This window comes from Ornithorhynchus anatinus, chromosome 1 (assembly GCF_004115215.2).
Source record: "Ornithorhynchus anatinus isolate Pmale09 chromosome 1, mOrnAna1.pri.v4, whole genome shotgun sequence".
NCBI lineage: Eukaryota > Metazoa > Chordata > Mammalia > Monotremata > Ornithorhynchidae > Ornithorhynchus > Ornithorhynchus anatinus.
The window spans coordinates 59,633,354-59,646,292 of NC_041728.1; the positions used below are offsets into that span (position 1 = coordinate 59,633,354).

Genomic DNA, 12,939 nt, shown 5'->3' on the forward strand with positions numbered 1-12,939 from the left:
TGCCCACCCCGGGTTTACAGTCTAGAGGCGGGGAGACAGACATCGAAACAAGAAAACGGGCATCAATATAATCTACAATTCTAGGCATATATACAATAGAATCTACAATTCTAGGCATATATACAGAAATGCTATGGGGCGGGGAGAGGGGGAGAAGCCAGGGGCAGGGGGCAGGAGACGGGCGAGGGGGCAGGAACCAGGGGCAGGGGACGGGCGAGGGGCGGAGCCGGGGCGGGAGATGGGCACGGGCCCAGGGGCAGGAGACGGGCGAGGGGGCAGGGGACGGGCGAGGGGCGGAGCCAGGGAGGGGGGGACGGGCAAGGGGGCGGAACCTGGGGCAGGGGGTGGGTTGGTTAGAGGGCGGACCCAGGGGGAGGGGGCAGAGCCAGGAGCAGGAGGTGGGTTGGGGCGGAGCCAGGGGCGAGGGGTGGGTTAGGGGGCGGATCCAGGGGCATGGGGCGGGCGAGGGGGCAGAGCCAGGGGCAGGGGTACGGGAGAGGGGGTGGAATCTGGGGCAGGGGGACGGGTAAGGGGGGCACAGCCAGGAGCAGGGGGTGGGTTGGTTAGGGGGCGGATCCAGGGGGAGGGGGCAGAGCCAGGGGCAGGGGGACGGGCGAGGGGGAGGAGCCCGGGGCAGGAGGGGGGTTGGGGGCGGATCCAGGGGCAGGAGGTGGGTTAGGGGGCGGGTCCAGGGGCAGGGGACGGGCGAGGGGGCACAGCCAGGGGCAGCGGGACGGGCGAGGGGGCGGGTCCAGGGGCAGCGGGACGGGCGAGGGGGCGGGTCCAGGGGCAAGGGGGCGGAGCCGGGGGCAGGGGGTGGGTGAGGCGCGGAGCCGTGAGGGCAGCGCGGCGAGTGTCGGGCTGTGTGTCGGCGGGTCCGGTCCCCGGGGGTGCGGGTGCGAGTCCTCCGGCTGCGCGGCGCTCTGCTCTGCGGGCGGGGGCTGCGGGATGCCGGGCCCGGGCCCGGGGGCGGCCGCGCTGCTGGGCGCCGTGGCCCTGCTGGTCCTGGCGCTGGCCCCGGGGCGGGAGCGGGGGCGGGAGCCGGAGCCGGAGCCGGAGCCGGAGCCGGAGCCGGGGCCGGGGGCGCTGCAGGCCGAGGTGTGGCGGCGGGTGCGGGACGTGCGGCGGCTGGGCCGGCCGGAGCCGGCGGGGCGGAGGGCCGGGGCGCTGGGCTGCGAAGCGCTGCGCAGGCTGGCGGGGCTGCGGCCGGTGGGCGCGGGGGACACCAAGGCCGTGGTGCGCGCCGAGCTGGGCGGGGGCCGGGCGCTGGCGCTAAAGACCGTGCGCCCCTTCGGGCCCGATGTCAGCCGCTGCCTGCAGAGCCCGGGGGCCGGGCCCGCCGCCTGCCGCCGCCTCGCCAACCTCAAGCTGCTGAAGGAGCTGGCCCTGCTCCAACGCCTGCGCCACCCGGCCGTCGTCAAGGTGCGCCCGCGGGGGCCGGGCGGCGGGACCCCTTCCCCTCTCCATCCTCCTCACCCCCCGGCGCTTTCGACGGGGCTCCTCAGCTGGGTCTCCTTGGAGCTGGTCGAGCGCCGGCCGTGGGCCCAGCCCTGTTCTAATAACAATAATAATAATGAGGTTGGCATTTGTTAAGCGCTTCCTATGTGCCGAGCACTGTTCTAAGCGCTGGGGTAAACACGGGGGCTCACAGTCTTCATCCCCACTTTACAGATGGGGGAACTGAGGCACAGAGAAGTGAAGTGACTTGCCCACAGTCACACAGCCGACAAGTGGCAGAGCTGGGATTCGAACTCATGAGCCCTGACTCCAGGGCCCGTGCTCTTTCCACTGCGCCACGCTGCTTCTCAAGCGCTAACGGTCCCTTTCTTACCGCTGGCATTCGCGCCCGGCACTGTTCGAAGCGCCAACCGTCCTTTTCTTATGGTTGGAATTCGTGCCCGGCCCTGTTCTAAGCGCTAACGGTCCTTTTCTTATGGTTGGAATTCGTGCCCGGCCCTGTTCTAAGCGCTAACGGTCCCTTTCTTACTGGTGGCATTCGCGCCCGGCACTGTTCTAAGCGCTAACCGTCCTTTTCCTATTGTTGGCATTCGTGCCCGGCACTGCTCTAAGCTCTAACCGTCCTTTTCTTACTGTTGGCATTGGCGCCCAGCCCTGTTCTAAGCGCTAACGGTCCTTTTCCTATCGTTGGAATTGGTGCCCAGCTCTAACAGTCCTTTTCTTATTGTTGGAATTCGTGCCCAGCACTGTTCTAAGCGCTAACGGTCCTTTTCCTATTGTTGGAATTGGTGCCCACCTCTAACAGTCCTTTTCTTATTGTTGGAATTCGTGCCCAGCGCTAAAGGTCCTTTTCTTATTGTTGGAATTCGTGCCCAGCACTGTTCTAAGCGCTAACGGTCCTTTTCTTATTGTTGGAATTCGTGCCCAGCCCTGTTCTAAGCGCTAACGGTCCTTTTCTTATTGTTGGCATTCGTGCCCAGCACTGTTCTAAACGCTAACGGTGCCTTTTCTTATTGTTGGAATTCGTGCCCAGTACTGTACTGAGCGCTAACGGGGCCTTTTTTTATTGTTGGAATTCGTGCCAAGCACTGGGCTAAGGGCTAACGGTGCTTTTTTGTTTTTGGAATTTGTTAAGCACTTACTATGTGCCAAGCACTGTTCTAAGCGCTGGGGAAGATACAAGGTTGTCCCACGAAATAATGATGGTGTTTGTTAGGCATTTACTATGTGCCAAGCACTGTTCTAAGCGCTGGGGAAGATACAAGGTTGTCCCACGAAATAATGATGGTGTTTGTTAGGCATTTACTATGTGCCAAGCACTGTTCTAATCGCTGGGGTGATACAAGATTGTCCCACGTCATAATGATGGTATTTGTTAAGCGCTTACTATGTGCCAAGCACTGTTCTAAGCACTAGCGGTGCTCTTTTTTTTTAATTTGTTAAGCGCTTACTATGTGCCAAGCGTTGTTCTAAACGCTGGGGGAGATACAAGGTTGGCCCACGTGGGGCTCACAGTCTTCATCCCCATTTTACAGATGAGGGACAACCTGAGTACCTTGTAACTACCCCAGCGCTTTAGAACAGTGCCTGGCACATAGCATGGCGTAGTGGATAAAACACGGGCCTGGCAGGCAGAAGGTCTTGGGTTCTAATCCCGGGTCCGCCACATGTCTGCTGTATGACTTAGCCTAGTTACTTCACATCTCTGGGCCTCAGTTCCCTCATCTGTAAAATGGGGATTAAGACTGGGGAGCCCCATGTGGGACAGCGATTGGGTCCAACCCGATTTGCTTGTATCCGCTCCAGCGCTTAGTACAATGCCTGGTACATAGTAAGCGTTTAACAAATCCCATCATTATTATTATCATTTTTATTCCCACGGCTCCTCCGCCACCCCGGAGAGGGCAGGTAGACTGGCCGGCCGGCCGGCAGGCCCCGGAGAGGCAGCTACACATCCTCATCCTAGAGACCAATTAAGTCTTTCCGCCTCTCCCCTTCCCCTCCCCTTCACACACCTTTTTTTTGCAAAGGGGAGGAAATGCGTTATTAATTGATGCTAATGACCCTAATGGCCCTGTCGTAAACGTCTCCGGGCCGGGCTGGTGGTGGGTCCAGCTGAATCCCCAAGCTTCTTCCCTCTCTTTCTCCCTCCCTCCTCCGACACTGGACCGACTGGGAGGGACAGACTGACCACCGGCCGTCCAGGCTGCCGGTGGAGCGGGAGTGCCCGACTGACCACCGGCCATCTCCTACACTTCTCTCCCAGGGGGGCAGAGCCCTGGCCTGGGGCCAGAGGGGGTGGGGAAGGGACTGCAATCCTGCGTCCCCCCCTCCAACTCTCCTTTGCTGGAGGGAATCGTGGCTGGTGAAGGTGGAGTCACCCAGACCTAATCATCACAATGATGATGGTGGTATTTGTTAAGCGCTTACTATGTGCCAGGCGCTGTAATAATTGTGGTATTTGTTAAGCGCTTACTATATACCAGGCACTATAATAAGTGTGGTATCTGTTAAGCGCTTACTATGTACCAGGCACTGTAATAACTGTGGTATTTGTTAAGCGTTTTTTGTGTGCCAGGTACGGTACTAAGCGCTGGGGCGGATAGAAGCATATCGAGTGGCACCCAGTCTCTGTTCTGCATAGGGCTCACAATCTTGATCCCCATTTTACAGGTGAGGGAACTGAGGCCCAAAGAAGTGAAATGATTTGCCCAAATCCACTCAGCAGAGAAGTGGGGGAGGCGGGATTAGAACCCATGACCTTCTGACTCCCAGGCCCGTGTTCTATCCACTATGCCAGTACGCAGCGTTTCTCTCTCTTTCTCTCACTCTGTCTTTCTCTCCAAGCCTCTCTTCTTTTCTGCCCCGCAGTTGTACGGCCAGTGCTACGATCATAACCCAGATGGGGAGATCGGGGTCACCGCCATCCTGGAGTTGGGAAGCCCTCTGGAGTTCATTCAGCTCCTGCAGACCCCCTGGGAGGAGAGATTTAAAGTAAGAAAACAAAACAAAGGGGTTTTTGTTTTTTTATAATCAGTAGCTTTCTAGTAGCAACCCGAGTGAGTTTCAGGATTCCCCTGAGCGCCCCCACTCCACCCTCCCCCCCCCCCCCCCCCCCCAGGGTTAAAGAGATTATCCCGCTGGCCTTGTGTTTGCTTGTGCAAATGCATTTAAATATTTTTGTTTTTCACCCCTTTGAGATTGGGTTTGGGGAAGAAAAACAAAAAGCCAAAATACCTCCCCAGGATACAAAGTGCCTCAACATTCCTGCATCTCCCTTTCCCTCCTGCTTTGGAAGGAACTCTGTGGGACCATCTTAGCACGAAATGGTAAATTCTTTGCCCCAAGCGTGAAGGCGCTCTCTCCATCAGCCTTCCCTGGACTTCTATGAGGTCTGACCCGAGGTCCCAGTAGTTCCACAAGCAGTCCTGGAACACAGGATAGGCGTTTCTAAGACGGGATGGGCGAATTGTCTTTAATACCCTTTGCCGTGGCATTTCAGAAGAATGCAATGATGGGTTTCCAAGGTGCTGGGCTCAGGGTAGGGACCTCTCCCTGAGGTTACTTGAGAACTCAACTCGTAGTAAATAGAAGCGATGGGAAATACATTTGCTTGATTCGATTTTAGGTCAGTTCAGTGTTTCTCGGGCCACCCAAGGCATGACTGAAAGAAACACCTCTGTGAAATGGAAGGGGATTCCCTCCCAAAGAGACTTTTGACCAAAGAGAAGGCAGCTCCTGGATTAGTGATATAGAAGAAGCTGCCGTCCTGCACAGGCACTCTGAGACGATGACACCCTTTCCAACCACTGTTTGCAACAGTTTCCCGGTGCATTTCCAGGGACCAGGTTGACTGGTATAACCCAACAAAGCAGGTGGCCTGGACTGATTCACCCAGATCCGTGCAGACTACCATTTTCACAATTCAAGATGAATTCTTGGAAACGCTGGATCCGTTGGTTTCCGAGATCTGGAAGGATGGCTGGGGTTCGTATGTGTATGAGAGTTTGTTGTTCACTATCTTCCAAGCATCTATGGTGGCTAAACCCCTTAGTTAGTCTTCCCCATTTGGGGTTTGTTTGGGTATCTCCTACCCGTGCCTTTTGGTGTCCTTCCTGAGGCATCAGCGCCAGGTGCCTTCATCACCCAGTCACTTGAACGGTTTTGCTTGTCGGCAACCGTAGTAGGTTCATTAGGCTTTCTGAGACTAAGAATGATTTTACTGGGAGACAAATGTTTCAATTCAAGGTGGCAGGAAACTTTGCATGAGGGAGAAAACCAATTATATCCTGCATAATTATATTCCTTCTAAACATCTGGGTAATTTTCATTAACGATCCTGGATGGAGTCGCAGAAGGCATGTTTATTCAATGATTGCCGCCGTATGTCTCTGGGAGCTGAGTGGGACTCAAGCTATTTCCAACATCCCATCTGGCAGTTGTTAGCCACCTCTTACACCACAGTTTAAAATCGATCTGAAACTCACGGTAAGTTGGGGGGTCTAGACTCTAAGCTCTTGGTGGGCAGGGATTGTGTCTACCAACTATCATACTCTCTCTAGCACTTAATGCAGTGCTCTGCACACAGAAAGCACTCAACACATACCACTGAATGATTGATTTTAAGAACTGGAGGGGTTCAGGGCTTTTCAGGTGAATAAGGAGGTTTCTTTTTCCCTGTGGGCAGAGTGGAGGATTCAGTTGATGTTCGGAAGGTCTGAGCAAGCCCTGGTCCCTGTTTTACAAGTTACCACCTGCGTTGTGATAGACGAATCCTGCAAATAGGTGGTTCTAGGAAGAGAGAGAGAGAGAGAGTGTTGTGTGTGTGTGTGTGTGTGTGTGTCCTCCAGCCGTCCTGTTGCTCGAGCCCTTTCTAAACACACTCTGGTAACAGTGGAAACTTCCACTACAAAACTAGAATGCCCTGAGCATTGGTCAACCGAGAACCTCATCAATCTAGTCTCAAGAACCATCCCTTTGTTCTCTGCCTCTGCCGTAACCATGAGTCTCCCTCTTAGCAGTTGCCACTCTTTGAAAGGAATTTTCAGGCTTCCCTCCGCCCCCCCCCAGCCAAGTCAGTGAGCCCCTGTTTCCAGAGGGAGAAGCAGAGAGATTTAGTTAGATGTTGACTGGAATTGTTTTCCACCTTGCTGCCGTTTCAGATTTGTTTAGGGCTGGTGAGGTTGCTGCACTACCTGGCCCACTCCCCACTGGGGTCGGTGGCCTTGTTGGATTTCCAGCCACGGCAATTTGTCCTGGTGAATGGACACTTGAAAGTGACGGACCTGGACGATGCCAGCACCGAGGAGCCGGAGTGCCAGACAGATGAATACTGCACCCTGGACTTCCCCGACAGGACGTTCCCTGGCCGCTGTGGTGCCGCCGGCCGCTGTCATGGCCTAAACGAAAAGCGGAACCTCTACAATGCCTATCGGTGCGTAGTGGCCCTTGGCCACAACAGTGGGCCCAGCTCCCCCCAACTCTGCACCATTTTCCCTTGTGGTGGCCGGGGGAAGGGGGAGGGGCGGGAGTGTGTGCACCTGTGTCTGTGTCAGTTTGTGTCTGTCCATCTGGATACAGGTGCTCAAAGGGACAGCAGGTTCGGTCCCACTCCCTCACTTCTTTGCCCCATCACTCACTTATCGTCCCGGCTCTGCCACTTGACTGCTCTGTGACCTGGGGCAAGTCACTTCATTTCTCTGTGCCTCAGTTACTTCATCTGTAAAAAGGGATTGAGACTGAGTCCCACGTGGGATGGAGATTTGCTTTTATCCACCCTAGCGTTTAATACAATGCTTGGCACATAGTAAGCGCTTAACAAAAACTATTATTATTATTGTTATTTTTACCCCAGAAGCAGGGTGTCATAATGGGAAAAGCATGGGCCTGGGCATCAAAGAATCAGGTTTCATGTCCCGGTTCTGCTTCTTGTCTACTGTGGGACCTTCAGTTAGCTTTTTTGGGCTACAGTTTCCTCCCTTGTCACATGGGGATTCAGTAACTGTTTTCCCTCCCCCTTAGACTGTGAACCCCATCTGGTTCAGGGACATTGTCCAATCTGCTTATCTTGTATCTGCCCCAGCACTTAGTGCAGTGCTTGAAACATAGTAAGTGCTAAACAGATACCGACATTATCATTAATCCTGGTCCCAGCATCAATAAGGTCTCGGACTGGGATTTCGAGCACTCGAACAGCTTCTCTCTCCCACTCCCCCATGCCCGCTCTCCTCTCCCTGCCACCCCCTTCCCGCACTTGCCCCACCTTCCACTCAGCTGGGAATCTTACAGATTCCTTTCATCAGCTTCAGTCTAGCTGGTGGCTGTTCTTGTCATTGATTCTAGAAGGGGAAGGCAGTGAGAGGAACAGGTCTCTGGCTCTCGGCATATGCCAGCCTATTGGCACCTTCTCAGCTGCCCGTCCTCCCAGGGGATGCTGGAAGATGCTGTGGAACAGCAGGGCCCCTTCTCCGTCTGCTGACATTGCCTCCCTGGGGGACTCTGGGCCAGAAAGAACTTCCCAACTGGCAGTGCTGCCCAGCCTGCATTAATTGCAAATAAATATGATCGCTACAAGTGGGATCAGATTTACCTCTGTACATGTATTCCTCTGTCTCCTATCGATGTTTCATTTATTTATCAGTTCATTCGAGTATTTGTTCAGCTGCTTCATCCTGATGTGTACGTACTGCTTCCTGTTATACCTTTGTTTGACTTTTACTCTCTGCAGATCATTTTGGCCTGTCTACCCATTAACTGTAAACTCTTCGAGCTCTAGGAACATGCGTCACGCTGCTATCGTACTCTCCCAAGCGCTTAATGTAATGCCTAGCACTCAGTAGTTGTTCCATAAGGACCTGGGATGGGTGGATTGAAGAGTACAGTGAAAGGGGAGGATCGAGGCAGGTGGAGATTGGGCAAAGTTAATCCGGGAGAGCTTCCCGGAGGAGGTGGGGTTGGGGATGTGGTTTTAAGCCAAGAAAGGTCACTCCACTCCCTCCAGGTCACTCCACTTCCTCCCCACAGTCAGTGTCTTGTGCTCTAAGAGAACAGGAATAAGTAATGCTTCAGGGAGAACTTCTAACACAGCTTCGGGCTCTCTTCCAGGTACTTTTTCACATACCTTTTGCCACACACATCACCTCCTGCCTTGCAGCCTCTTCTTCTGGATATTCTGAACGCCACAGGTACAGACTCGTGTTTCCTAACAAGAAGCGGGAATCATGAGACTGTTTCCCCGCTTCCGTGACGCCCCTTTGTCTCTGACCTAGGTGATTTACGATATGGGATCAATGAGACGCTAGCCACGTTTGAAGAAGTGCGCCGTTTGTACGAGTCTGGGCTTTATCTCCAGAACAGCCCCCCACATCTGAAAGGTACCAGCGGTCCCGAGCGAGGTGGGAAGATGCACTCAGGGGCTTTGACAGCTGGAGAAGAGGCAGGAGACCCTTACTGGGGTTCAGCTTACGTCCCAGTCGGCAAGGAGGAGGCGGGAGGGAGAAAAGGAGGGGTGACCTCATGGCCCATGAACTGGAGTTCCTCTTGATTTCAGATTACATTCTTCTGAAGGGCTTCCGCCCGAAAGATAGCCAGGACTACAGGTGCTGGCCCTCCTACAGCCACCTGGGGTGCTTGCTCTCTGTCCATGATGCCGAGGAGGCAGCCAGCATCTGTGCCTCCCACCCGCAGTGCCAGAGTTTCATCATCCACCGGGAGCAGACGTGGGCAGGTGAGCCTGGCACTCTCTCTGCCATCCCCACAGTGGAGCTTCAGTGTGGTCTAGCAGAAAGAGCACGGGCCTGGGAGTCAGAGGACATGGTTTCTAATCCCAGCCCTGCCAATTGCTCTGCCAATTGCATGCTGTGTGACCCTGGGCAAGTCATTTAACTTTTCTGTGCCTCAGTTTCCTCAACCGTAAAATGGGGGATTCAATACCTCCCTCCTACTTCAGACTGTGAGCCCCATGCAGGACGGGAACTGTGACTGACCTAACTGACTGGTACCTACCCCTTTGCTTAGAATAGTGTTTGACACATAGTAAGTGCCTAACAAGTACCATGAAACAAACAAAAAGGAGTTAGGGGGTTTGGCCCAGGTGAGCCATGGGCTGGGGTCAGAGTTAAGTAATGCCACTCTAGCAGCCGGGAGACCCCAGGTGGGACACAGTATTGGAGACTATGCCTCCTTCTGTACCACTCCCCTTCTTCCATCCCGCACCCCTTCTTCCCTTTCTTCTCTTTATCTTAAATCTTGCTTGGGCCACAGGGACCGCAGAGAGGGAGGGAGGGGAGGCGAGAGTGGGGAACGGAGGGAGAAGAGCAGGGAAAGGGATTGTGTGAACTTGGGTCAGCCTCCATTCATCTCCCTGAGCAAGAGGTGGGGCCTAGGGCTTCAAGGAGGGTCATTCTGGACAGGCATGGAGTCCGTGCCAAAATGAATGAGGACCACCTTTCCTTCCCACCATAGGCCGACACCTCGCATCCTTCCGGAGCAGTATGGCTGAGCTGATTCCCGATGCCCATTCTCAGGTGTACAGGAAGCGATCCGGGGCCCGAAGTGGTGAGGCGCTGTAGCCAGCTTTTGGAGACCTGTGCTATGCAGGAGGGCACTTTCTCCTTTCTCACTAGAGGGGACCACTGGGTCACCACGGGGCAGGCCTCGGCTGGCCTAGAATGGTCATCATCTCTCCCAGGTGGAGGGTTTCCTTGCCCCACCAGCGATGGACAGCATTGGTATCTGGTGTGGTAGGATGCTCCAGGCCTGATGGGTGCCCCGTAGGCGTGCCCGGACCTAAGGCGGATCATCATGAGCTCATGGCATCTCTGCAAGGTCCAGCTGCGGAAACTGCCAGGACCTGGACTGCAGGGGATGCAGCGCTCCTGGCCCCAGCGACCCGAAGCACGGATGGCCGTTTCCAGTTTAATAACCTTGGAGGTTGAGGTTGTCCTGTGTACTTTCAGTGAAAGCATCATTAAGGAGCAGATTGTCAAGGACTTTGAGATCCTGTTTCCTAGGCACTTCATTAAAGAGATGGCCTGGGATGGGCCCTCTTGAGGGAGCGGGGAGGTGCTCGGTGAAAAATCACAGCCCCCGGTATTAGTATTAACCATCACTTGTTCCTTTGTTCTGGGATATCTCACTCAGGGAGTGAGCGTGGCCGTGTCTTCAGATTGAACTTGGACCCTGCAGGCTGTTGCTGAGGGGATTCCTGCCCCTCCTCTCCTCCCCGCCCCCATTAGCCAGAACTCTTGGGATTTTATCAAGTTTTCCATTCCCGTTGGACTCTGAAATAACAACAGCCCCCAACCAGAGGTGGTGGAGAATGGAAGGAAGGGCCCAGAGCGGCAGGGCCAGCTTGCTCGCCACCTCAGAGACTGGCCCCATTTCATTTTGAGATGTGGCCTTTTCCCAGGAAATGGAGTGAACCACTTTCCAGCCAATTCCTCGGTAACAGCACTCTGGATCAGACCTGGAAGAGGCCCGCAGCCCAGCCAGGCATGCAGCATTCTGGAAAGGGGCAGGTCTCGACAACAGAAGCTGTGAGGGGGCGAGGGAGGGGAAGCCCAAATAGAACAAGGTCAGGTGCTGCAGACAGCTAAAACCTCAACACACTACGCCAGCTCTGACACTGGTCTGCCGGGTAAGCTTGGGAAAAATCACTTACCCTCTCTGGGCTGCAGTTTTCTCATCTAAAAAATGGGTATTGCTCTCCTACCTTCTTTGATTGAGAGCCCTCCGGGGGAGTTAGACTGTGTCTGATCTGAATGTCAATCAGTGATATTTATTGAGCACTTAGGGTGCAGAGCACTATGCTAAGTGCATGGGAGGGAACTTTACAGTAGAGCTGGTAGACACGATCCCTGCCCACAAAGAGCTTACAGTCTAGAAGGGATGACAGATATGAAAATAAATCACAGGGTAAGGGAAATGGCAGAGAATAAGGCTAAGGGTGGGGCAATGATATCTTGTACGTATGTACTCCAGCACTTAGCACAGTGCTTTGGGCTGCAGAAATTGCTTAATAAATGCCATCATTATGGTATAGATGGGATTGTCAGTACTGCCTTGGCCTTTTCAGTCCACCTCACACCCACGGGTTTACCTCTTCAATAGTGAATATGAAGGCTTGTATATAAACCAGGCTTCCATTCAATACTATTTCTTGAATTATTTCCTCTAGACTGTAAGCTCGAGGGCAAGAAATGTGTATATTGTTATAGTGCACTCTCCCAAGCACTTAGTACAGTGCTTTGCACACTACAAGTGCTCAATTAATACAAATGAATATTGAAAACCTATTTACAGAGCACTATACTAAGCAGTTCAATGAAAGTAAAACACAGTCCCGCCCCCTCAAGGAGTTGATGAGTTTACGTTATAATGCAGGAAACAGGCAGACATGAATTGTTTACATACAGTGGAAAGATGAAGAAAAACTAGGATACATCTCATAATAGCAAAAAGGTATGGGGAAAAATAAACAAGACTTTTAAAATTACTGTATGTATTTCTGCCTATGTACACACAATAATATTTATTCAAGCTCTTACTGTACTGAGCACTGGGAAAGAATAGTCAGATGGGAATTCAACTTTAATTCTGTCACTCAAAGGGCTCACCATCTACCTGTGAATGCATTCAAATATTTGGGCTGAGTGGGGCTGGTGGGATGACATGTCCAAGGTGGCTCAAAATGGTTGGGAAATACCCCCTGGGGAATGTGGGTCTTCAAGAGGGATTTGAAACTGGGAAAGGGCCGGCTAGAAGGGTCAGAGCAATGGGTTGAGGTGAGAAAGTCAAAAGTGAGGAATATTAATAAAGTTAGCTTGGAAAGAGCAAAGCCTGCAAGCTGGGGACAGACAGATCCAGCAGGTAAAGACAGCAGATACATAAGGAGGGAATGAGTGGAGAGCTTTGAGTCCAATCATGAACTTCTGTTTGATGAAAAGAAAAATGGTTAGCTGTATTCATTGAAACTGTAAACTTATCTCTAGACTGTAAGCTCACTGTGGTCAGGGAATGTTCCTAACAACTGTTATATTGTACTCTCCCAAGCACTTAGTACCATGTTCTGCACACAGTAAGTCCTCAATAAATGTGATTGATGGATTGATTGAGGACCTACTGGGGGCAGAGCACTGTACTAAGTAATTGGAAGAGTAGAATAGAGGTAAAAAACACATGCCCTCAAGGTCCTTTCAATCTAAGGGAGGAGGTGGATAGAATTATTTAAAGGTAGGAAAAAAATGGAAAAAAGAAGCAAAGAGATAATATTTAAATCTTAGAGTTTGTAAATCGATGTGGCTGTAAGTGCCTACATCCAGATGATTGTTTGTAAGTGATAAGGGGCTAAAAGGAGAAGACAAGGCAGAGCCAAGAAAAAACAATAGGCTTTAGTGACAGACTCTAATGGAGAGGCTGAACACCAGAGTTGAAGATGACACAGGGGACTTGTCGGGCAGGACTGATGGTAGTAGTGTAGTT

At 53.0% G+C, this 12,939-nt stretch overlaps 1 protein-coding gene across 1 annotated transcript; it reads left to right on the forward strand.

Moving 5' to 3' along the window:
• Nucleotides 1-948: 948 nt before the first annotated feature.
• Nucleotides 949-11,953, forward strand: LOC100082037 (extracellular tyrosine-protein kinase PKDCC-like). Its single transcript, XM_029062199.2, has 8 exons — nucleotides 949-1,002; nucleotides 1,093-1,422; nucleotides 4,330-4,452; nucleotides 6,621-6,892; nucleotides 8,563-8,642; nucleotides 8,727-8,831; nucleotides 9,008-9,184; nucleotides 9,922-11,953. Exons 1-8 carry the CDS (start codon nucleotides 949-951, stop codon nucleotides 10,026-10,028), a joined length of 1,248 nt encoding a protein of 415 aa, XP_028918032.1. The 3' UTR covers nucleotides 10,029-11,953.
• The last annotated feature ends 986 nt before the right edge of the window (nucleotides 11,954-12,939 follow it).